The following is a 26785-nucleotide window of genomic DNA, read 5'->3' on the forward strand; positions in this document are numbered from 1 at the left end:
GGGAACCAAATCACCTTAGTATAAAGTGTTGCTAAAAGTGTCACTTCTAGTATCTCTAACTGCTTCTTCTTTTTTCAAATAGGGTAATTTTAGGACCTCCCTGGTGGTGCTGCTGGTGGCTGTGTGGCAAATGCTTACCTTAGCACTTGATACCTCTTTAGCATACAATAATGCTAATTTTAATAGCAGAACCAGTAATTTCCCTATGCACATACAACTAAACTGAAGCCAGGAGTCCTGCGTTTTTGGATTCTGGGCCATCTTAAATATCGTCCTGAAGTCCCCTTGGCCTCATCCTTTTCTGCATGGCAAATTCTCTGATTATGTTTTTCTGTAATGTTCACAGCATTAATTTAGAAACTGTAAGAGTAGTTGGCACAGGTAGGTGATCAGTGGATGGCTGTAGAATCGCAATCTAAAATTATCTGGTTGCTAGGTTTTCAGAGAAAGGCTTGTCTTGTATTTCATACTTTTAATGTTTGCAGTTGCTATGCTTCTTGGAGATTAAGACAAATCTTGGAAGTATGAGACGTATTTCAGGTGTACTACCTCTAGGTAGTAATGTGAGTAGCTTTTGTGTTCATGCCTTGATGATATCAGTTGAAAGAATTTATCTGTCTTTATGTAATCTTTAGAAATATGTTTGTAAAGTCTGTACAGCATTCTATATTATGAAATCGCTGTAATGTATCCTTTTCCCTGATGCTTAACTTGTTTTCAATATTTAAACAATACAAAACAAATGCAATCATGTGGTTGTAGGTTCAATTTTTATTCAGTTATCCAAGTTTCTTGAGATAGGTTTACTAAAGTAAAACTGAGTTTGTTGATTTAAATTTTATAAAATGGTTGTAATTATTTGCAAACTACCTTTCAGAAAATTTGTAACATATATACTAAGAGGCCCATGACATCTCACCAAACTCTGTAGAATCCAGGACAGTCATCAGTATGGCTTTGATTTTTGTAGTTTCAGTTAGTCATCATCATCTACAGTCCAAAAAATATTACAATGATCGTTTCAGAAATAAACTATAAGTCAGTTTCTAATTGTATGACTGTCCCACTAATAAGAGGAAGTCTCACATTTCTCTGTTCCACTTTGCCCTGAGAAAAAATTATTCTTTTATCTAGTATATCCAAACTATATGGTCAGCCTGACATTAGCAAGAAGCTAATAGTACTCTTGCTTATCAGACCAACTTTGTGGTATTCTAGTTCTAGGTTTAAGTAACTCTTGTGTTTCTTTTTGATGATTCCAAGATACAAAGGTAGTGATGCTGGGTAATTTTATAGAAGATTGTATCATGGTCCTGCTTTATTAGTAGTAGTTTATGTTCCCTTATAAAATAAGCTTGACCACAGGTATGCATGTGTAGGGAAAAAAAATCACAGTGTACAGAGTGTTAGGTATTATACATGGTTTTGGTGTTCACCAGTAGTCTTGGAAGGTATCCCCAAGGTCAGTGGGTAAACACTGTGATCGCTTTTCTTCATTGTTCCTGTTTAATGCTCAAATAGTATTTGTTTTTCTTTTGCTTTCCCATTAGAAGTGAAAATGACATTATTTTCTGAATTAATTTAGATAGGTCAAAATATTAAAATAACTACACTCTAAATGATTGGTTGTTTCAGAGTCAGCTTACCACCTCTCCCTGCAGAATATAGTCTGGGATCCAGAGAAAGTCCAATCTGATCTCAAATCCCGATATGGTTTTGGTGATCTTCAAATGGAACATATCCTGAATTATTCATCTGAGCTAAAGGAGGTATGCCTGTGAGCCTGCTTCTCATACTTTTGTATCTCACCTTGAGAATGACCATAGATAGTCAGACCTGTGAATCTCTGCATTTCACACTCGGGTCAACCAACTGAAGAGAGAGAGAAAAAAACATTAGTAAAAACAAATCACATCTGCAATGAACATGTACAGACTTTCCCCATGTCCTTAAAGCCCAATCACTATAGCATAGCAACAACAAAGTATTTATATAATATTAATATTGAGAGATAAATTGATGTAGGAGAATGTCTGTATGCCGTATGGAAATACTATGCTTTTTAGTATAGGATACTTGAATACCTGGGAGTTTTGATATCATTGAAGGATCCTAGAAACACTGCTCCATGGGAATGGAGAGACTGGGACTAGGTGGGAGGTGACAATGGGAGATGGAAGCCAGATAGGTGGCTTCTACTAAAATCTGAGTCTTAGAAACAGCAGACTCCTTGTATCTCTGGCTTTTCTACGAAGGTCCTTTTCTTTCTTTCTTTTCCTTTTTTTGGTCTTTGTCACATAATCTTTTTATTTTTCTCTCACAGTTACAAATGTTTTATAGCAGAATATTTTGTAAGCAACTCTTGCTTCACTTTTATTTAATATTTTTATTTCTAATAGTAGGTAAACTCATCATCCTAAGTAGTATGGACTCTTAAAATCTATACAATAATGGACAGGAATAGATAATATTATCTCCATTTTGAGATTAGAAAAGTATAGTCAGGGATTCCATTGCTTGCACAAGTTTACATGATAGTTTGACTCTTACAAAGAGTTTCTTTTTTTTTTTTTTAATTGTGCAAATACCGTACAGAGGAGTTACAATTACATGGGCAAGATAATGAGTACATTTCTTATCAAGCATTGTTGCCTCCTCCTTTCTTTGACCCCTTCCCATCCCTTCCCATCTCGCTCTCCCCCTCCCCCTTCTCCCACCTCCCACCAAAGCTGTAAAGTTCATTTTTCTTTTCTTTTCTTTTCTTTTTTTTTGGGTCCAGTTGTGGGGCCTGAACTCTGGGCCTGTGCGCTGTCCCTCAGCTCTTCAGCTCAAGGCTAGCGCTCTACCACTTGAGCCACAGCACCACTTCCGGCTTTTTTCTTTTTGCTTATGTGGTGCTGAGGAATTGAACCCAGGGCCTCAGGCATGCAAGGCAAATGCTCTACCACTGAGCCACCTTCCCAGCCCCTAAAGTTCGGTTTTCGACATAATGATTTGTACATCTCATTGTTGCAATTGGTCCACCTGTATCCCTATTTAAACAACTTGTTTTTTCCCTTCCTCTCCACAAATTATACCAACATCAAGTACAGTGAGAGCAGGGGTTATACCTTGGGGGAGGGACATACAATGCAACAAAGAAATCATCTTATAAGTATGTTAGAAACAATCACATGAAAGCAAAAACATTTGAGTCCTTATCTTGGGGTTCATTTCATCTAACATCATCTTATCTGACCTTTTCTGCTTGTCTCAGACACATACTAGTTATTGCAAATAAGGGAAACCATGGGACCTATGTTTCTTTGGGCCTGGATTATTTCACTTAATATAATCTTTTAGGAGGGTCCTTTTCTTGCTTGTCATTTTATCCCAATATACAAAGACAGTTAAGAAATAACATGATATGACACTTGAACCACTGGGAACCAATGGGAGGAGGTCAGGGATGGTGTGAGATTCCAGGCTAGGAGACAAGTGCGGTACAGGAAGTAGGAGGTACAGGTCAAAAAGTCCAGCTGGGGTAGCCAAAGTTGAGCAGCACTTCCCAAAACAGGTGAAACAAAGGGGTTGGATTCACTGTCCCCTGCGATGAAGGTCACACTGATGTTGCTAAGACTTTTGGAGTCTTTCACCTGATGAGCCATCTTCTATGGCTGCAGTCCATTTGGAGATTCTACTGCTTTTCAGGCCTGGGAACAAGAGCGCTACCTGCAGCTGTGATTCATCCTACCTTCATGTTGAGGGGTTTTCTTGTACAGTTCTTCTATCAAGATGAAAGTATAAATGTTTAGAAGAGACCCAGAATCTCCTCTTGGGGGCTCTTAATACATACTAGAACATCCTTTCCTCACTTTTCTATGAGTTCTCAAGACCTTGCGTAAACCCTTCACTGATAACACTTGCTATGAGTATGAATTCTTATGTTAATAATATTGGAAGGCAGTGCCTTTGGGAGATAATTATGACTAGATGAAGTCATGACAATGAGGTTCCCAGGATGGCATTAGTGCTGAAGAAGGAGGAAGAAGAGGAGGAAGAAGAGGAGGATGAGAAGAGGAGGAGGAAGTGGAGGAAGAGACATGAGATAATATGCTTTATGAATGTTGTAGATGAGTTATGAAACCCTGGTTCACTGACTTTGACTCTAATTCTCTCCTTTCTGTGGCCCAAATTTTAAAATATAGTTAGACTATATAAGACTTTTATCTTAGGATGGTAAATATTTTGAGATTAGTATTAAAAGGAAAATAGGAGAAACCACATTATGTGTCCATGGAAGACCAGAATCATGTTGTCCAGGAAGCTTCATGGATATTGTAAATTATATGTATGAGTTGCCTATTGCTGCTGTAACAACTACCATCAATGTAGGGCATGAGTGAACCTAAGTTGACTATTATATAGTTCCAGGAATTGTAAATCTGAAATGAGTCTTCCTGGGCTAAAACTAAGGTGACTGCCAGTCTGCATTCCTTTGGGAGGTTTAACCAGAGATTCTTTTATGAAATAAAAGTAATTTTCACTACAATCTTCTAGGATCAGTAGCTAGACCTACAATTTAATCTAAGAAAACACAGAAAAACAGGAGAAAAACTAGGTTAAATTTTGTAGTTGAGCACTGGATTTTGCAAAGAAACAGGAGGCAGACACCATTTTAGGCTAAATAACAGATGGTAATTAGAAAAGAGAATGTTCTTTCCACAGCACCTTTGTCCAACCAAAGTATCAATGAAGCTGAATTGTCCCATAATTGCATTGCAAGGGAGAGTGAACATGGACAATGCTTGCATCTTCTCCATGTCTTCCTCCCGGAGAAACAGCTGTGCCCAAAGCTTGTGGCCAATCTTGAGACATAGAAATCAATTTTCTTTCTTAACTACAGAAATTTCCCCCCCAGGGTAAGTGACAGAGACATTATAAGAGGAACTTTATCACCTGCTACTCCTTCAATCAGGCAAATAGAAGAGCTTTTACTTCAGCAAGATTATGGTGTTGTTTTTAGAAGTGGAACATTCTAGAAAAAATGACTTCTAACCTTTTTCCTCCATGTTGTTGCCAGATTCCAACCTATGGTTTCTTAGAGAGAGTGGTGTGCTCAGCCTTGTCCAGCACTTCTGAGGATGAAGCTGAGACCAAAGGTCATGGTGGAGACTGTCAGCCTGAGTGGTTAGAAGCTAAAAACTATCTCATCCATGCAATCAGCTGGTTGCAACTCTTTAAAGAGGTGCTGTCTTCTGTGTGGATGCTCAATCCTAGAGCCTGCCTGTCTGCAATGTTCTGATCAGTTTCTTTCCCCTCCTTGTCATTGGCCATCTGTGGAAAGCCTTTGAGACCCCATATCCCTGCTGTTTTGTGTGCTTTCTCTCTCTCTCTCTTTGTTGGTTATGAGCTTGAACTCTGGGCTTGGGTGCTGTCCTTGCACTCTATAGCTCAAGGCGAGTGCTCTACCGCTTGAGCCACAGCGCCACTTCTGGTTTTCTAGTGGTTTATTGAAGATACCAGTTTCACGGACTTTCCTGCCTGGGCTGGCTTTGAACCTCGATCCTCAGATCTCAGCCTCCTGAGTAACTAGGATTACAGGCATGAGCCACCGGTGCCTGGCTGCTTTCCCTTATGTATGTTTACAGGCAGATCAGCAGGCCCTTAGTAAAATCACCGAAAAGTCCATTCTAGGCAGACAGACAGCTGAGATCCCTGGACTCATGCGGTTATATTTGCACATGATACTATTCCAGGGCTACTTTGAAAAGCTCCATGGATGTTTGTGTACAAACATTCAAATTGCCTTGTGCCTTTTTTCACATTTTGTCTGGAATGGCTGTGCAAAAACAGTGATCGGGGCTTAAAGGCAAACAGTGAGGTAGGAAGCTCTGGCTTGTGTCAGAAATGTTGATTGCCACAAGGTACCCTGGTCTTTGGATAGTTGATGACCATGGATGCCCTCAGTGGTCTTTGCCAGCACAGAGACTACACAGATCCCTCCCACACAGCCTTCTCCCATTCTCTTTGTCAGGCATTGCATTCCTTTTTTTCATGTTGCCCTTCAAAGAATGAACTTTTCTAAAGCTTTTTATCTCCCCTTGTATATGCACTAATGGGCGTTAAAAATCTTTAATGATTAATAAACATAGGTATGGTTTTCACTTGCTAGAGGTTATCTAGCACTAACATGATCTAAGAACTGAATTGAAATGATCAACATCAAAGCAGGCAAATGCTTTGTGCATTCTCTGAGTGACTTAAATACACAATTGCACATATGATGTGCATCATCCATGTCTTCTCACTATTCAGTTGGACACAAAAGATCTATTTTGATATAATGAGGATGCTGAACATCAATTCTAATTGTCTTCAGGATCTAATTATCTTCTTGAAGCTCTATCAGAAAGTTGTATCCAGTCATTATATACTTAGGATATCATGTATTTTAAGGTATATTACTACATTTAAGGTATCTTAAACATGTTACTTTTCAACTTACATTACTTTTCGTTATGCTGTTGTCTTCTCCCTCCTTTTCCTTTTTTGGGAATTGGAAAGAAAGAACTGTGGGGTTCATTAAGAAGCTGTATCTATCCATTGCTGCCAATGTATTCTTCAAGTTCAAAGTAGTCATCATGCAATTGTTAGCACACATTTGAATTTGCCAAGTAAAAATTTGTTATCACCTAGAATGACCTGTTACTATTTTTAAACAAAGTACAATATTTCAGATACTAGTGGTACTAGTAGTATCATTTTAATTGCGAAATATGCAGGTGTTTGACCAGTGGCTGCAGGGTGACCTGCTTCAGAAGATGCTCACAGGCATCAGACACAGTCTGGAGGACCTCCTGGACCAGTTTGAAGAAGAGAGTGAGCCAGAGAAGGTGGTCAGAGCCTTGCACACGGCACTGCTTCTCCTGAGTGACAGCTTGGCAGCTACTGACTCCGAAGACAGCCATCTGTCTCCACACCTGTAAGACACATCTCCCTCCTTCTGTTGTTGACTATGTTAGACAACACTGAATTTTCTAGAATGCATGATACTGTATAAACAATTTCTGCAAAACTATAGTTAGACAACGTATTCCTAGTTAGCAAATGAGAAAGCCAACACCGTATTGTAGAGTGTTACTGGGGTAGACCTCTGGGGCAATCTGGACGTGACTGCCATGTTGAAGAAGTGGTGACACCTGCTTGTAATCCCAGCACTTGAGAGGCTTACATGGAAGGTTCTCTGGAGCTCAGGGAGGATATCTGGAGCTCGGGGAGGATATCTTGATCTATGGAGTTCAAGACCCGCCTGGCTAACACGAATGATCTTATCTCAAATAGAAAATGTAATCTAGTGGGAAGACTGCTAGTATGTGAGAAAGTGCCAGCACATGTTCTAAAATGAGTGCACACATTTTAAGTTCCTTTCATGTAAAGAACTCCCTGTTTTCTCATTTAAAAACTATAGCCAAGGTATGAAACAGCCCAGATGCCCCTTAGTGGACAAATGAATCAAGAAAATGTGGTATATATACACAATGGAAATTTATCCATTAAGAAGAATGATATTACATCATTTTCAAAGGAATAGATGGTCCTGGAAAAAAATGATGTTAAGTGAAATAAATCAGGCCCAGAAAGACAAAGGATACATGTTCTCTTTCATATGTGGAAACTAGAACTCATTTATAAAATTAAAAATAATAAAACTAATGTCCCTCCCCCACAGTATAACCCCCTGCTTTCACTATATTTGATGTCAGTATAACTTGTGGAGGAGATGGGGAAAAACAAGTCGTTTAAGGATACAGGTGGACCTGTTGCAACAATGAGAAGTACAAGGTCATGTCGAAAATGAGCTTTACAACGTTGGTGCGGGAGGGGGGGGAAAGGGGGAGGATTGGGTGGTTGGGCGGTAGGAGGTAGGGAAGGGATGTGAAGGGTAAACAAAGGAGGAGGCTGCAATGCTTGAGAAGAAATGTATGCATTATCCTGCCCATGTAATTGTAACCCCTCTGTACAGTATGTTCAAAAAAAAATAAAATTAAATTAAAAAAAATAATAAAACTACAACAAATTTACCTTAGGATGAATGTGAGGATCACTCCTGCTGTCGTATTGTTTTATAGGGGTATTGGAGTGACCATATCTGGGGTGATCCACAGATTTCAAAATTTATTTAAATTAATTAATCTTTGCCACTGATGGGGCTTGGACTCTGGGCCTGGGCTCTGTCTCTGAGTTTTTGTGCTCAAGGCTAGTGCTCTATCACTTGAGCCACAGATCTACTTCTGGCTTTCTGTAGTTTAATGGAGATAAGAGTCTTATGGACTTTCTTGCTTCAGCTGGCCACTCTGTCTCAGAGATTCTAAAGTTGGTTTACTCATTACTTTTGGATAATTGTGACAACAATGTCTGAACATCCTTTCATACAAAGGATGAGTTCTGTTAGATACTCCCTTTCTCCAATTTAAATCAAGCAGTTACTAGTGTCCAAGTTTTTTTTTTTTTTAAATTCTCACTCATACTTAGCAGGAAATCTTTTTTTTTAAATCAATGTTCTGGCCCAGGAAGTCATACCCTTCTTTCCCACCCTGTGTCTGTAGCCAATTACTCACATTCTTTTATATTTCAAAGGATAATTTCAACCAAAACAAATGAAAGCATTGCCACCCTGTTTACTCTGAAGGACTTGGTGTCTCTACAAACCTTTTCACCTTCTTTAGATTTTATCTGTTCTTGCTCAAGTTGCTTTCATCAGGTAACTTGAGCCATGGAAGCTTTTGGATTATGCTCTGGGTCGGGGGTGTGCAGATGCTGGTGAGCCAAAGACACAACAGGAAATCTCTGAATACTCCAGCAAGGTTTGACCATTGAATACATACACCACTCACAGATAGGAACATTTGATGCCCTTGTCAGACCCCCATCTAGGTTCCATGACACACAGAATCATCTTCCCCTGGGGACAGCCCCCCTTTAAATTTTACCCTGTGTCCCTTACCTATTATTTGGGGAATAATTTCTTGCTCCAGGATAAAGAGTATGTACGACCTATAGCCATTATGCAAAAGAACCTCTAGTCAGCAGATTGAAACAATGTAATGTGTCAAGTACCTGGTTAGAAGGTGAAGAGAGGCATTCACTCTATGAACACAGTGCCTGAAGAAGTAGAGTATTTCTTTTGCATGGGAGCTCATGTCCCTAGTTGGCTCATTGAACAACCTTGCATTTCCTTTCCTTAATGCATGTTTGTCCTCAGATTTCACCATCTGCAGATATTTCAGACTATACTGCACAACCTACCCCCGTGGCCACGTGTACAGAGACTGCAGCAGCTGGATGATGCTGTCAGAAATGCCATGGCCCAGGATTTCCATTTTGTCCAAGGTATACAGATCTGCTGTCATTTGTCACCCATTTGACGTGACATTTGTTGGTGTATGGTCTTGCCACGATCTGACGGCGTTACAAAATCTGGAGCTAAGTCATGCTGGAGCTGTGTGACTGTTTATGCTTTACTCTGGTGTCATTGCTGACAGTGAGGGCATCTCCAGATGGATCCTTACCAGAATTTGCAGTCTGGGCTGGGTTATGTGGTTTAACATATGCATGGACACATAGTACCAAGGATTCCTAAGCTGAAAAGATCCAAATGAATCGCTAAGTTCTGGTTCCTCTGTACCTCAGAGGACTTGAGGCAGAGAATTGGGTTCCTCCTGGGTATGCAGAAAGCTCTTCTCTGAACTTACATTGATTCTGGTGGGTGTTGTTTCTTTCCTCCTCTGTGGAAGTCAGATATGCCTTAAAAGTGTTTTTGGCCAGTTCTGGAGCTTGAACTGGCCAGTTCTGGAGCTTTTGTGCTCAAGGCTACTTATCTGTTACTTAAGCCACAGTTTCACTTCTGGTCTTTTGGTGATTAATTGGAGATGAGATTCTCATGGCTTTTCCTGCATGGCCTAGCTTTGAACTGAGATGCTCAGATCTCAGCCTCCTGAATAGCTAAGATTATCAGCATGAGACACTATGCCTGGCACTTTTGACTAAGTGGACCATAGTCTTTTCATCTTCTTAGGAGAAGAAAAATAAGATTGGTTGTTTTAGGAAAAAACCTCTTAATTAAAAACCCCTCCTAAAGAGTCTTCAGAAAGGGAGAAATGGTACTACCATGACTTCCCCCATTTTGCTTTCTGAGAAAGACAAGGAAATGTATGATAACAAGTTCATTGAAATGCCTAAGAATTCAAGTTAATGATTCATGCCATGCATCAAAGTCAAGTTTTAGAAGAATCTTAACTTTGGTGAGTAATGAGTCAAATTATTGTTCTTGCAGAAATCCTTACTTCCCTGGAGACTTCAGCAAACGATTCTGTACAGGGTGGACCAGACAGATGGAAACTTAAAAAGGATGAGTTCTTTGGGGAGTTAAAGCAGGTAAACTACAGCTGAGAATTATACTTAAGCCATCTTCATCAAACATTCAAGAAGCTCATCCAATATTCAAGGTTGCTTATGATGAGTTTGCTAGCAAAATAAAGTGAACATTAGGCCAGCTTTTAAAAAGAACTTTGCTTCCATTGTAACATTTCCACTGTTTAGTTCTACAGGTAGCTTAGAATGCATACAACTAAGCCTCTTGAAATGTTACTTACCCCTTTCCATTGTCATTAACCTTTTAGCTGCTGACAAAGAATGCTACTGCTACCTGTCTCAATGTGCACTCCTCCGAAGAAGCTCTCCTGACTTCTGGGAACTTTAGCATCTTGGGAGACCTCTGGAGATTGTTGTGTCACCATTCTGTCAATGAGACCAGTGTTTTAAACAAGTTGCTTGCTGCAGTAGAGGATGCTGTAAGTATTCCACCATTAGATCTCTTCCAAGAGTACCAGTTACACTCATGATTCAAGTTAAATTCACTGAAGATGCTAACACTTGAAACTATAATTTTGACACAGAAGTTGACATCAGCCTATATAGTTCAAAGAAAGTGGTTAAGAGGTATTGCTGATTCCTCAGCCAGACGTGGGACCACAGTGTCTGGTAGGCAGAGAGTGAACCACAGCATGCAGGTATAGACAAAAGTTTATTGGTTAGCTCTACTTACTTATGTATGGCATACACACAAAGAAAGTAAATCTTAGTTGGTGAGCATGCCACAGTTTCCCAAGAGCAAAAGTTTACAGGAGATATATGTGGCCAGAAGGTTACAGAAGGAGATATGCAAGGCCAAAAGGTTACAAGAAATATATGAGTCCAAAAGATAACAAGAGATATACAAGGCACAAATGTTTTACACATAGGAGAAGTGTCGAGGGGTTGTTTATGTGTTTATGGCACCATTAGGAAGGGGCATGAAGGGCACAACCAGGTGCTTTCCCCTAGGTCGTGGCCAGGGCGCCCAAACTTTTGCCCAGACTAGGAAGGATTTTTCTCCTTCCCGCCGGAGCTGCAGCTGGCTAGGTGCCCTGATTGTTGCCAGCACTATGGAGAAATTTTCTCCTCGCTTTCCAGCACATATAACCTCGAATAGCACAGGAGTCCTCAGGAGGGGGGTCACGTGAGTCTGTGCCTCTGACAAATGGAATCATGGCTGTCCTTTAATTTCATCCCTTGGTCTAATTGCTTGGGAGTGAATCTGTCATCTACCTGGCCAAGACCTGCCTGCCTGACACTCATATATACCACAAACTTCCTTTTTTTTTTTTTTTTGTTGGTTGTGGGGCTTGAACTCAGGAGCTGGGCACTGTCCCTGAGCCTCTTTCCCCAAGTCTAGTACTCTACCACTTTGAGCTACAGCTCCACTTCTGGTTTTCTGGTGATGAATTGGAGATAAGAGTCTCAGGGACTTTCTTGCCTAGGCTTGGCTTTGAACTCTGACTCTCAGATCTCAGCCTCCTGAGTAGATAGGATTACAGGTGTGAGCCACCTGCACCCAGCCATAGTCCAAATTTCAAAGCACTTACTTCTGCCTCTCTGGTTTTCTGGTCTCTAGCATGCTCCAGTTTCTAGTGGCATTTGAGGGAAAATAGGGTGATGGGTTTGGTGATTGATCAATTTGTAGCAAAGCTATGGCTTCTACTGATCATAGACTATGAAAAACATGTTTTGCCTACCACCCAGGAACTGGGCTGAATTTATCAAATGCTCACATGTGAGTGAAGAGTAGTTGTCTATTCTGAAAGAACATTATGTTCTAGACTAGCCTTCATTCTTTTAGATCCAGAAGTAAATATCATAATCATGTTTTTCTCTCAGAGTTACCTATTTAAAATAAACACTTTCTAGCTGGGCTCCAGTGGCTCATGCCTGTAACCCTAGCTACTCAGGAGTCTGAGATCTGAGAAATGTGGTTCAAAACCAGCCCAGACAAGAAAGTCCATGAGACTTTTATCTCCAAGAAACCACCAGAAACCTGGAAGTGGCACTGTGGCTCAAGTGGTAGAGCATTTGCCTTGAGCTGAAGAACTGAGGGACAGCATCTAGGCCCAGAGTTCAAGCCCCATGACTGACCAAAAAAAAAAAAAAAAAGAACACTTTCTGCATAAACTATGAAATAAAACAAAATAATGAAATTAATAAAAGGTAAATGATGTCATAGAAAAATGAAAATTGATACAGTAATGTGTGCATAATTCAGTCAGGTCAAGGACTTGTAGCATCTTCTCTGATAATGCATGTCAAAGGAAATGGAAACACGTAGATGTTCTCCTGACTAATTAGAGCAGAAGACATGAATGCATTAGAGTGCAACATTTGAAATTCTATCACAAAGAAGTTTATGAACCTTAAGTAAAGTATATAATTTAGAAGCAATATAATTCTGGAAAGGATGCTAGACAGATCCCCCCCAGAAGTGTACTTGAAGTCACGAAAGCAAGCAAATCTACTTTTGCTTGTGGATATAAGCTCTTTCCTGTTAAAAAGACCCTTCTCAATTTCTGTTTATCTATAGAACTCAACTCCTAGCCTGCATGGAGTTTGGGGTTTCTAGGTCACTTACATATGAGATGGCTTTTCTGATGGTGCTTAGGGGATGTGTTCTAACAAAAGACCCCAGAGCTCAGTGATGGAAAACAAAACACCTTCTTTTGACTCTTATGATTCTAAGTGTCCATGGGTCAGCAAAGTGGTTCTTCTGATGGCCTTATAGGTGCTGTTCATAAGACTGGCCAGAGGGACTGTTGCTTGGATGCTTAACTGGAATCCTAGGGATCAGAAACTCCCCTTTCTAATCTAGTCTCAGAGTTTCAGATGGTCCCTCAGCCAGGTAGCTGGATTTCTTATATGACCATCCAGGAATCTCAGATATGAGAAAGAAGCGCAACATGTAAAGTCTGTCACCACTGCTCAGAAAGGGTAGGCCTAGAATTGGCACAAGTTCACTTTTGCTGCATTTAATGAGTAAGTGCAAGTCAACCAGCCTGGATGCATTCTTTTTTTTTTTTTGGGTCCGGTCGTGGGGCCTGAACTCTGGGTGTGGGAGCTATCCCTCAGCTCTTCAGCTCAAGGCTAGCACTCTACCACTTGAGCCACAGTGCCACTTCCGGCTTTTTTCTTTTTTGCTTATGTGGTGCTGAGGAATCTAACCCAGGGCCTCAGGCATGCAAGGCAAGCGCTCTACCACTGAGCCAACTTCCCAACCCCCCAGCCTGGATGCATTCTGAGAGGGGTTTACCACAGTGTAAGTTTTAGGTCTAGTTCATTGGGACTATTTGGGGAGACAAGGAACTCACATGGCTGTGCCACTGAGGTCTCAACCAATAAAAGACACCATTAAGTGGAATGTGAGATAAGTTAGTTTGTTATTGGGTAAATTTTCAGTTTGAAGGCGTAACTTGGAACATGATAAAATTCAAATCTACCCAGGTGCTGGTGGCTCACACCTGTAATCCTCACCACTTAGGAGGCTGAGAAATGAGAATCATGGTTCAAAGCCAGCCCAGACAGGAAAGTCTGTGAGACTCTAATCTCCAATTAGCTACTGAAACCTGGAATTGAAGCTCTGGCTCAAAGTGATAGAGTGCTAGCCTTCAGTACAAAATCTTGGAGACAGTACTCAGGCCCTGAGTTCAAACCTCAGGACCAGCACACAAAAAAATTGAAACCTAGACCTATGCCTTAGAGGACCATCTTCCTACAGGATATCTGACAGTTGACTTGGACGCCTTGGAAAGTGAGACTAGATAAGCTAGATCTCAAGTACCCATATTTGAATGACTTAATGTTTTATAAGGGACATTTTCTTTTTTCAATTAAGGATCATATTCTGCAAGAGGTCATTACTGGGCACACAAATACTTCAGCCACAGTACCTGAAGGGAGGTTGGGCTGGAAGGAACTTGAGATGCTGCTGTCAGAAGTGAGCCTTTCCTGTTCTCGGCTCTTCCAATCACCACGTGCTGATGCTTCAAGTGTGGACGGTATCTCTTGGGGTAGCTGTGAGCATCAACTTGTCTCCACAGTGTGAGTATGTGGGGGATGGAAAGCTGCTCAACACTTGGTTATCAACATGATTTCAATTGACCCGTGCTACTCAAAGATGGGTCACATAATACATTTGGTTTCTAATAAATAGAATATTTATTGAATATCTATTAGAAAATCACTTAATTTACTTTAAAGGGATTAACCTATTGGTGTTATTATAAAACATCTACAACTATAACATATTAAGCACTTCCATTAAGCTTAACTATTGGCTTAATCTTTCACAAAAAATTTAGTTTAGTCCAAGCTACCAATGATTGAAATTCTTGTTAATCTCACATATTCAGTTTTCACATAGCTGGTAATAAGTTCTGTTTTTGTGTGCTGGTATGGAGGCTTGATCTCTGGGCCTTGTGTTCTTACTTGGCTTTCTTGCTTATGGCTGACACTCTTATCACTTAAGCTATGCCTCCATTCCAGCATTTTGCTAGTCTCACAGACTTTTTTTGCCCTTCAGTAGTTTTCTAAGTTTCAGCTTCCTGAGTAATTAGGATTTCTAGTGCCAGACGGGGCCATCTCTTTGACACCAGAAATTTTACCTTGTGTATATTTTGTAGCATATACATATTATATGTGTGATCAATTTCCACTTCCCTTGGCTGTTAGGAAGTTCATGGTAACACACACACACACACACACACACACACACACACACACACAGTAGAGAATATATTTTTCTTGGCCTCAAAATTAATTCTATATTATAGTCTTTATTTTCTTCTTTCCTAACTCCTGATTTCCTCTTTTTTTTTTTCTTTTTTGGTGCCATCCTGGATTTTAAACTTAGGCCTAGATGCTGTTCCTAAGCTTGTTTTTTGCTCAAGGTTAATGCTCTCCCACTTAAACTATAATTCTGCTTCTGGAATTTTTGGTTGTTTGTTGGAAATAAGAGTCTTATAGACTTTCCTGCCTACTCTGGCTTTGAACCATGATTTCCAGATTTCACTCTCCTGAGTCACCAGTGTCTGGCTTTGATTTACTCTTTCCTATACTATATGCATTGCCAAAAATGGTTTTAAGTCTTTTTTTTTTTCTTTTTCTTTTTGTGGGTCATGGGGCTTGAACGCTGGGCCTGAGCACTGTCCCTCAGCTCTTCAGCTCAAGGCTAGCACTCTACGACTTGAACTATAGTACCACTTCCGGTTTTTTGAGCGGTTTATTGAAGATAAGAGTCTCACAGTCTTTCGTGCCCAGGCTGGCTTTGAACCGCAATCCTCAGATCTTAGCCTCCTGAGTAGCTAGGATTACAGATGTGAGCCACCAGTGTCTGGCGTTTTAAGTCATTTTTTAAGTCAGGGTTCAGGCTTCATAAAAAATCATATATGGAGTAAACTATTTCCACTATTCTAATGTCATTCATATGTGGACTGCCATACATATTTGTCATTTGGAAAAATAATTAGTATGTTTAATTTCTTCTGGATTCTTTCTGATTGCAGAGTATTTCACATATTTGAAAAAGCCCAAATATACCTGGAACTAATACCCTACTGGCAAACCTTCCTACATTTCCTCAGGATTACTTGTGAAGCAGTCCGATATGTGAATATGCAAGGAAGTTTCCAGAACAATACAACTGGTAAGTCTGCTATCTTATGTGATGACAATGTAAAGTGCTTCTACTCCTCAGAGAAGTAAGATGACTGTCATAAAATACTTCACAAAAGAAACATAAATTCGAAAATTGCTAAGTACAATTTGATGTTATGGATAGTCTATTCAGTTTTTCTCTATCAGTTATAGTAAGACTCCCACGAAATCTTGCTTTGAATGGCCCCTGAGTGACTCATTTTACTATGAACATCATCCTAGTGGAAGAAACCCTTTTAGAACAATAAACATGAATTTTAACAAGAAAGAATATTAGGAAGTTGAAATATTTCTTATCAGAAGTGTAGATATTAGTGAGAGGGCAGACTAATGAGGAAAAGGAAGGGAGCTAATGTCAACACAATATTTTATATACATATATTAAAAATGAAAGCCACATGATGAGGCTTGTTTGGGAAATGAGAATAGGGAAGAGACAATGTAGAGGGGCCGTTATGAATAAGAGGCAATTAATTAATTAATTAATGTCAATTAAAAAACCATACTGGAGCTGGGTGTTGGCAGTTCATGCCTGTAATCCTAGCTACCTGAGATCTGAGGGTCATGGGTTGAAGCCAGCCCGGGCAGGCAAGTCTGTGAGACTCTTATCTCCAATAAATTACTCAGAAAAAGCCAGAAGTGTCTCTGTAGTTCAAGTCATAGAGTGCTGGCCTTGAGAAAAAGAATCTCAGGGACAGTGCCCAGGCCCTGAGTTCAAGCCTTAGGATTGGCACAAAAAAATCATACTGGTTTACATGAAAATAATTATACATACAGACTAATAATGATCTGACTTAGTAGAGTTCTATGGAACTTTCTGTTTCTGTACAACCTGGAAGTTTTTTTTTGAAGCTGTGCCAGTCTTTGGGATAACAGAGATTTCCCCATGAATTGTCTAATTGTGAGGTAATACCATTTATATTATAGGGAACTTTTGGTTTGGTTAAGCTGTCAAATATATATGTTTGATGTGGAATGTCTTGCATATCCTGATAAGACAATTGGCAGTTCCTAGATGGGGCTGGTTGTCGATAAGTCAACTATGTGACTGAAGGGTTTTAAGTGTTACCTACCTTACCCCAACTGATCACCTTCTCCCAGAGGAGAGAGTTAATCACTAAAGAAAAATGTTTTAATCAGCCACCATACATAACAAAGCCCCCATAAAAACCTCAGAGCTCCCTGGATCTGTACAGAGCTTTCAGGCTGATGCACAAAGCTCTTCACCCCAACCTTCCTGCCATCCCATGCTCTGTGCATTGCTCTCTTCTATCTGGCTCTTCTTTGGTTTTAGCCTTTATAATAAGTCAATAACCTAGTCAGGAAACTGTTTTCCTCAGTTCTGTGAGTTGTTCTAGGAAACAGAACTCAAAGCTTCATAAAAACTCCCACCAGTGTAGCATGATTTCTGTTTCTACCTGGTGTCTCTTCTCATCTCTTTTGATTGGTCCTGACATTGTTTCCCCTCAGTGGGACTGTCAGCATCTCCTTAGATTGCCTGCACCTTGAGTGGTTTGGGGCTGACGATGGACGTTTCTTGTTTCTCTTCTGTGGTGCAAAAGTTTTTGTTTCTCCCTTCTGCTACAAATTTCTGCTTTTAAAAACCACCAGAGTATCTCCTTCTGTGTCTCTCAGTATCAAACCTACACAACCCAAGATTGGTCTTTGCATTTGTTCTATGATATAGGAAACTCTGTTCATCTTAAGATATTTGTCTGCATCTTTCTGGGTTGGTTGATCTTTCTATACCTTGATTTTTTATTTTTTTTCTGCTTTGTCTTGCTTTTTTTTAAAATTGTGTATTCTTGCTAGTAGGCACTTCTTGGCTTACTGTGGAAAATGACTTAGATAAGATTTCCAGGGGCTGGGAAGGTGGCTAAGTGGTAGAGTGCTTGCCTTGCATGCATGAGGCCCTGGGTTCGATTCCTCAGCACCACATAAGCAATAAGAAAAAAGCTGGAAATGGCGCTGTGGCTCAAGTGGTAGAGCACTAGCCTTGAGCTGAAGAGCTGAGGGACAGCGCCCAGACCCAGAGTTCAGGCCCCACGACTGCCCCCACCCCCCGAAAAAAAAAAGATTTCCAAGCTGAGGATAGTGATGCATGTATATAATGCCAATACTCAGGAGGTTGATTGAGGCAGAGGCAGGAAGAACACTAGTTCAGGGCCAGCCTGGAGTACTAAGGGAAAGCCTGTCTCCAAAAAAGAAAAAAACTCAAGGTTTTTAATGTAATTTTTCTCCATTTCCCTTTTCATTGGTAAACTGTAAGATTCTGTTCTTAGCTCTAGTGTTCTGAAATATTATTGAGACTTTAGAACTTAGGAACTTAAAAAAGTCATTATATTATGTATTCAGCATATTCTTTCTACTTGGTAGTAGACATTTTGGAAGACATTCTTGTATTATTTCTTTGGTCATTTCAAATTGTTTATGGTTTCTTCTCTTTCTAAAATGTCTTAATAGTTTTTTTTTCCTTTGGTACAGTTGCCTAATTTTATAATCTTTTCATATATTTTCTCTTCTAATTACTGAGATTTTTTTCTTAATTTTATTTAAAGTACTAGCACATTTTTAACTTCTGGAAACTTTTCCTGGTTTTATAGATATTCATTACAATAGTTCGTTGTTCTTATATCTACTTTCTTGACTGAAGGTGAGTCCTTTATTTTAGAGTTTGAATCAATATTTTCTAAATCAGCTGAGTTCTCTTGTCTGTGAACGATCTCCATCTTCCATAAGAAAGTTTCTTTAAGGTCTCAGCCTCTTGCTGTCGATTTCTTTTTTTTTTTATTGTGAAAATACTGTACAGAGGCATTACAATTACATGGGCAAGATAATGAGTACATTTCTTATCAAGCATTGTAGCCTCCTCCTTTGTTTCCCCTTCCCATCCCTTCCCATCCTCCCCCTGCCCCCCCCACCCAATCTTCCCCGTTCCCCACCCCCCCCACCAAAGTTGTAAAGTTTGGCTGTCCATTTCCTTCCTTTTTTTTTTTTTTTATTGTTCGGCTGTCCATTTCTATGTGAGAATGAGACACTAAAATATTCACATCGCAAGAGCTTGCCTGTCACCTATAACGCTTCCCTTTCGGTGACCAGGTGACAGTGACTAGATGACAAGCCACTCTTCCCTGGGATGATCTTCAACCATTGGTACAGATGTGCATCTCTTCTGTAAGGCAGGCTGGTTGTTTTGAAGCCTAAAGAGCAGAATTCTCTAAATGGAGGAAAGGATTGGACTTGGCTGCCAGCACTGTGACAAACAAACGAAAGAGAATGATGAAAATTTTGCTAATCACTATGGGAACATGAAATGATTCTTGATATTTAAAATCCACACTGTCAACCTTGGTACCCATATCTTCCATTTCCTTGAACCCACAAACCATCAATCTTCTGATGACATAAAGAAGGAGTTGCCTGGCTGTAGTGATGAAGAAAATTTGTTAGCATTTTCATTATTCAAAGTTGTACCTTAACAAATCTGCTTATTTTTTAATTCTGCATCTTGTACTTAAGAGGTTTGTGGGGGTTCTATAAAGAAACTCATTGTCCCCCATTTTTTATACGTTTTTATTGTAAAAGTATAGTGCAGAGGGCTTATAGTTACATGAGTAAGGTGATGAGTACATTTCCTATGGAGCATTGTTACCTCCTCCTTTGTTTTTTCCCTGCCATCCCTCCCTCTCCTCCCCCCCCCCCAAGTTGTAAAGTTCATTTTCAATATAGTGTCTTGTACATCTGTCAACCTGTATCCTTATTTAAACATTTTGTTATTTCCTTTCCCCTCCCCAAATTAGAAATATGTATATACAAGATGCAGGAGTCTGGGAAGGTGGCTCAGTGGTAGAGTGCTTGCCTTGCATGCATGAGGACCTGGGTTCAATTCCTCAGCACCACATAAGCAGGAAAAGCAGGACGTGGTGTTGTAGCTTGAGCTGAAGAGCTGTTGCCTTGAGCTGAAGAGCTGAGGGATAGACAGCAACCAGGCCCAGAGTTCAGGCCCATGACTGACCTCCCCCCCGCCCCTCCAAAAAAAATCTGTTTTCCATGTGTCCTCATCTATGCTAGGTGCCAGTGGCTCATGCCTGTAATCCTAGCTACTCAGGAGGCTGAGATCTGAGGATCACAGTTCAAAGCCAACCCGGGCAGCAAAGTCTGTGAGACTTTTATTTTTTTTGTCAGTCATGGGTCTTGAACTCTGGCCCAAGGTTCTGTCCCTGAGCTCTTCAGCTCAAGCGAGCACTCTACCACTTGAGCCACAGAGCCACTTTTGGCTTTCTGGTGGTTTATTGGAGATAAGAGTTTCATGGACATTCCTGCCCGGGCTGGCTTTGAACCGTGATCCTCAGCTCTCAGCCTCCTGAGTAGCTAGGATTACAGGCGTGAGCCACCAGTGCCTGGCTAAGTCCTTGAGACTCTTATCTCCAATAAACCACTGGAAGACTGGAAGTGGTGCTGTGGCTCAAGCCTTGAGTGCTTGAGCTGTGCTCGGCTTGAGCTGAAGAGCTGAGGGATAACGCCTAGGCCCAGAGTTCAAGACCCATGACCACCAAAAAAAAAAAGAAAGAAAGAAAAAAAAAAGATGCAGGTCACTGGAATCAAATACAGTGAAAACGGGTGGGGGAACAACATGCTAAAGAAACAAAAAAAATCACATAGTACATTATAAATACGTTAAAAACAATAGCAAGCAAGAAAAAAAGCCTGCTATGTCCCTATCTTGGGGTTCATTTCTCTTAGCATCATCTTATATGGTCATCTGTATATAGCTTTATGACCTTTTCTGCTTGTCCTAGACATATACTAGTTATTGCAAATAAGGGAAACCATGGGACATATGTTTCTTTGGGCCTGGCTTACTTCACTTAATATAATTTTTTCCAAGTCTTTCATTTCCTAACAAATGGGGCAATGTCATTCTTTCTGATAGAGGCATAGAATTCCATTATATATATATATCACATTTTCTTGATTCATTCATCTACTGAGGCCATCGTTCCCTTTTTGAATTCTTTTTTAAGCTTAGCCTGACCTTTGGCTTTTCTTCTGTATCTTAACCCCCTCTTCCATTTGCCTTCTTATTTCTACATGTTGTTAGTTTCTTCTGCTCTTCTTTCCTTTTCTGATTTGTTTCACTATGGGGTTTGACACCTTTCTATTTCTAGTTACTGTTTTAGTGGTTCTTGGGGAATGAGGCATGTGGTTGATCTTCCAAGTAAGTGTCCTCAGGAAAAATGTCTTATCAGTTAGAGAATCCAGAATTCCCCCAGATTCCTTGTCAATAAGAGGGTCAAAAGGAGACTGAGCTGGACACTGGTGGCTTTTGTCTGTAATCTTAGCTAATTAAGAGGCTGAGATCTGGAAATTGTGGTTCAAGCCAGCCCAGACAGAAAAGTTTCCTAGACTCCATTGATAAAACAACCATTGAAGTTCAGAGCTGGAGGAAATTATATAGCTTACTTTATTGGGTTCTTAGGAAGTATATATGAGATGTTTGCAATATAGCACAGAATTGCAGACACATACAATAGATACCAATTCCTTCTTCTTCCTTCATTGAAAGTGTCAGAATTACAATGCAGCACCAATATTTGCCAGGGAAATTAATGTGGAGGATTTTTTTCTTCTTTTGTTCATTAAAGGTATTGAAACTGCCTGGTTTCCTGATAGCATTAATATTTTTCTTATCTGTTGTTATTTACACACTAGTGTGTTAATCTAATTTTCTAGATTATTGCCATTATCTTGCCTATAACCTCTTAGTACAGTTCTATTTCTAAATCTACTTATGCCAATTACTGAGGTATAATTGATGTAAATTTTATGCAACTTTATTTGTGAAATTAATATGAAAGTGGAAAAATTATTTGTCTCAAATTAGAATAATGATTTTGAGGATTTATTTTGTACTAATCCTGGGGCTGAACTCAGGGCCTAAGTGCTGTCTCTTTTTTGCTAAGGCTGTTTTCTTCAAGGCTAGTTTTCTGACTCTTGAGCCACAGCTCAATTCCAGCCTTTTGGTGGTTTATTGGAGATAAGTCTCATATACTTTGCTGTCTGGACTGTCTTTGAACTGTGATCCTCAGATTTCAGTCTCCTTAGTAGCTAGGATTATAGGCATAAGCCACCAGTGTCCAGCATAGAGGAAAATAAAACAGAGTTCTTGAAATATAATTGACATTCAATAAGACCCACATTTAACATATATAATTTGCTAAAATGTTGAGGTATGTTGTTATCCATAAAACTTGTCTGTTAACATAGTAGGCACTTAACATCTCTGACCAACTACCTCTTGATTTATCTTTTGATCCATGAGTTGTTTAGAAGTATATTTATCTTTGAAATATTTGGGATTTTTCAGATGCATTTGTTATTGATTTTTGATCTAATTCTCTTTTAGTCAGTGAACAGTCTTTGTATGACTATAATCTTGTTAAGCTTATTGAGATTTGCTTTGCAGCCTACTTTGGTGCATGTTCCATGTGCTCTTGAGATTAGGTACTACCTTGTTTATGGGTAGAAAATTCTATTAACATCAATTAGATCAAGTTTAATAGTATTGAATAAATTTTCTATATCCTTGTTGGTATTTTGCCATGATGTGGATTGAAATATCTAAATACTATGTTGATTTTTTAAAATTTTTCTTTTATTACTATTAGTTTTTGTTCATGTGTTATGAAATTCTTTTATAAAATATACAGTTTAGAATTGCTGTATCTTCCTGAATAGTTGATGCCTGTAATAGTAAAACTATTGTCTGAACTCCAATTTTCCCAATCAATACATGGTTTTGATTAGCCTTGAGGTACATGCTTCTTTTCATTTATGTCTTCATATTTTAAGTGCACTTCTTATAAGTAACATATGGTTAGGTCTTTTTAAATCTGCTCTGACATGTTTTGGCTGTTTAATTGAACTGTTTAAACCGTTCAAATTGGATAATGAAAGCCAGTCATATGGTTCATGTTCTTACCTGCAAATTCCACCTCTCTGTCAGTTTTGGTTAACTTTTCTCTCATCATTTCCCTTCTTTTCATACTTGGTAAATTTTGATTAGATGCTACATTTAACCTTATTTTTGCTGGTTATTTTTGTATTTTTGGAAGCAAGTTGTTTTATACTAGTTTTTTTAAAGGGTTTTCTACCCCTTCTCTTCCCTCCTCTTCTTTCTTTTTCTTTCGTTTACTTTTTGTTTTCTTTCTTTTTTTCCTTTTGTGCCAGTTCTCAAGCTTGAACTCAGGCCCTGGGCACTGTCCCTGAGCTTTTTTACTCAAGGCTAGTGCTTTACCGCTTGAGCCACAGCTCCACTTCTGTTTTGTTGGTGGTGAACTGGAGATATGAGCCTCATGTACTTTCCTGCTTAGGCTAGCCTGAAACCTCAGTCCTCAAATCTCAACCTCCTGAGTAGCTAGGATTACAGGTGTGAGCCACCAGTGCTTGGCGGTGGCTCTGCTTCTGCTGCCTCCTCCTCCTCCTCCTCCTCCTTCTTCTTTTCTGTGGTATGGGGAATAAACTCAGGGCCTTCCATATGCTAGGCAAGTGTTCTATTATAGATCCTAGCCTCAGGATCTTGCTTTAAAGATGTAGGAGACAAAACTGGCCAAATTTTCATTCTGGTTGTAGATAATACCTACTATTGATACAAAATCCTTGCTACAGATTCCTCTCCACCACTGATGACCCATCCACTATTCTAGTTTGGCTCAAGGAAATAAGCTTGTATGATCACTAAACAGTTTATCATTAATCACTTTGGGATTGAATTAGTCTCTCATGGCATCCTCACACAGATGATTAGTTGTCAGCTGGTAGTAGATGGAAGATTGTGCTGATGTTCTTGTTTTGTGCAGCCCTGTCTTGCCCTCTGAGGACCATTGTTGTCTCCCAACACCGAGCTCCATCTGCTGAGCTCAGCACATGCACTGGCTCTGGTTTCTTCTTCATATATTAGGACCTGGACCCTCTTTTAGTAGTCAGCTGAGACAATCAACCCTCTTTTAGTAGTCAACTGAGATAATCAGTCATCCATCTTATCCTGTTTGTTGTCAGTCTGCAATTTGTCATTATTTATTGGCTAGTGGCTAATGGTGTATCATCTTTTCTGGAGGCAGATGTCAAATCAAGAAGTTATCTTCATTTTTAACATTTTCAGTCTTTTCTTGTGTGTGAATGTGTGCATGTGTGCAGAACTGAGGCTTCAGCTCAGAACTTCTCTCTCTCACACTCAGGTTTTTAGCTCATAGCTTGTGCTCTACCACTTGAACCACAACTCCACTTCCAAGTTTTGTTGGTTAATTGGAGATAAGGGTCTTTTGAACTTTTCTTTCCAGGCTGGCTTTGAACCCAGGTCCTCAGTAGCTAGTATTATAAGATGAGCCATCAGCACCTGGCTCATTTTAAACCATTTTAAGTGAACGTCTGTGGCATATTTTGCTCAACTGGATTTGTCTATTATGTTCAATTTAATGTCAATATGTTTCCACCTAGTGTTATCTGAGGACTCTCCTTGTTATAAAGAAAACATGGATTGGAAACTTATCAGCAATAATTATTTTATATTTTTAAATAATTTAATGACGTCTCCAATAACTTCCATCTCCAGGTAAGTATTTGGAATTCAACTTCCAGATACAATTTAACTATTGTCTGAAGATATGTAAAACTTATTCATAGGTTATTCATTCTTTAATATCTATGAGATTGATTTAAGCATTGCCACAGTATTTCACATTAGGTAAGCTATTTATTTATAAAATGCTAAGGTTTCCATGGATTTTGAGAGTATAGATTATAGTAATAATTTTCCTGCAATTGCACTAAGGTTTAGAATGGATATTGTTAAAATCAAATTTTTTTTGAGAAATGGTCTCATCTAGTTGCTCAGAGTTTTGTCGTGGGATCAATGATTTAGGTCCTCATGGTTCTGGAGGTGATGGGAAGAGAAATAATCTTTAGGTATAAATATGCCAGATTATTTCCTGCTCTGCTGTTTCAGCATGTTTTGAGATGGGGATTCTTACACATGGATACAGATGCTATATCCATTTGTAAAGTACTCATTGTTTGTGAGCTGCATTAGGACTTAATGGAACAGGAACTTTGTATTAGAAGAGTAGCATTCCAACTTCACAGTGGACCAAATTTACACGTGATGTTTGCTTAAAGCACAAATGTCATACTTTGCTTCAGCTTTACTTCTTCAGTCTTACGCTTCATTTTCTCTATCGATTTTTCCAGCATGGGACCAAGATTTCTCTATTGTTCAGCAAATTCCGTAGAGGGTTCTCATGTGCACCAAAGTCTGAGAACCATTCTCCTACACTACTCTGGACCTGAGGTTCATCACCCTGGAGGGATTATTATGATTATTTTTGTGCTAGTACTGGGCCTGGGCACTATTAGCTTTTTTTGCTCAAGGCTGGTACTTTACCATTTGTTCCAGTGCTCCACTTCTGGCTTTTTTGGTGGATTATTGGAAATAAGGGTCTCATGGACTTTCCTGCCTAGGCTGGCTTCAAACTGTGATCTTCAGATCTCAGCCTCCTGAGTATCTAGGATTGCAGGCATGAGCCAGTAGCACCTTCTGCCCAGTGATCAGTGGTCATGGAAGGACAATGGAAGGGACCCCCTAAGAATCAGTTTCCTCCTCATGGCAAATTGATAGCTCCTCACTTTCTTGAAACCTGAACTAAGTAACAGTTCCAAAAAGATGATACCAGCCAGGCACCCTGTACTCTGGCACCAGCCAGGCACCCCGCCTGTACTCCTAGCTACTCAGGAAGCTGAGATCTAAGAATTATAGTTTGAAGACAGCCCAGGCAGGAAAGTCTGTGAGACTCTTATTCTCAATTAATTACCTAAAAGGCTGGAAGTGGAGCTATGGCTCAAGTGGTAGAGAGCAAAAAAAAAAAAAAAAAAAAAGCTCAGAAATAGCACCTGGGCCCTTAGTTCAAGCTCCAGGAACAGTGTGCGTGTGCGCGCATCTCGCACACACACCCACCCACTCATACCCACCCACCCATGAGCACAAAGACCGCACTAAAATTAATCTTACAATTTTGTATTTCTAGACTCATCACAGTTCAGTGTCTTTCATGAAAGATGCTAGTTAATTAGGTGTTGATTTAGTGAATACAAATATTAAAGACCAATCATAATTGACATTTAGAGAGCTAAATTCAAAACAACAAACCTGGCCTATGTCCTGCTCATACCACATGCTAACAGTGTGAATTCATTCATTACTTTAAATAAATGAAAACATTTTTCTCATGCAATGGGAATAATGATTATGTTCCTAAAAAGGCTATTGTAGGAATGAACTAAGGCTATTAAGGTGCTTTGAATATCTAGATAGAAATATTCTACAGTATCTATGACTTCTACTTTGGTGGTTCTTACTTTTACTACTATTGCTACTTCATTACCATTATAGCTCTTGATATACATATAGACTATTTTTTTTCCTTTTTGGTACTGAGGCCTCAATAGATACACTTTTTGCATTTTCCTCTATTAATGTATGATCACTTGTGTAGTCCTTGTTCTATATAGTGTAGTTCCGTGGTGGGCAAGATTCAGAATCAGTTTATACTAAATTCTTCATGGTAGGCCATTAACTTTCTTGATGAGAATTTTTCCAAAAAATTTTTTTCAAAATAACCACTCAATCCTACATGTAACAGTCAATTAAATTTATTGTTATATGCTTTGTTCA

At 39.5% G+C, this 26785-nt stretch overlaps 1 protein-coding gene across 1 annotated transcript in view; it reads left to right on the forward strand.

The window, feature by feature from the left end:
• Abca13 (ATP binding cassette subfamily A member 13) overlaps nucleotides 1-26785 on the forward strand; it is a 402123-nt gene that overhangs the window by 48279 nt on the left and 327059 nt on the right. Inside the window, exons 8-16 of the mRNA XM_042684933.1 lie at nucleotides 1636-1769; nucleotides 5063-5227; nucleotides 6765-6964; nucleotides 9245-9372; nucleotides 10316-10416; nucleotides 10662-10832; nucleotides 14240-14445; nucleotides 15909-16048; nucleotides 24556-24670. Of these exons, the coding sequence (XP_042540867.1) occupies nucleotides 1636-1769; nucleotides 5063-5227; nucleotides 6765-6964; nucleotides 9245-9372; nucleotides 10316-10416; nucleotides 10662-10832; nucleotides 14240-14445; nucleotides 15909-16048; nucleotides 24556-24670 (1360 nt within the window). The remainder of the gene's footprint in view (nucleotides 1-1635; nucleotides 1770-5062; nucleotides 5228-6764; nucleotides 6965-9244; nucleotides 9373-10315; nucleotides 10417-10661; nucleotides 10833-14239; nucleotides 14446-15908; nucleotides 16049-24555; nucleotides 24671-26785) is intronic.

The sequence above is a fragment of the Dipodomys spectabilis genome, unplaced genomic scaffold, assembly GCF_019054845.1.
Source record: "Dipodomys spectabilis isolate Male_0828 unplaced genomic scaffold, ASM1905484v1 ptg000092l, whole genome shotgun sequence".
Classification (NCBI taxonomy): domain Eukaryota; kingdom Metazoa; phylum Chordata; class Mammalia; order Rodentia; family Heteromyidae; genus Dipodomys; species Dipodomys spectabilis.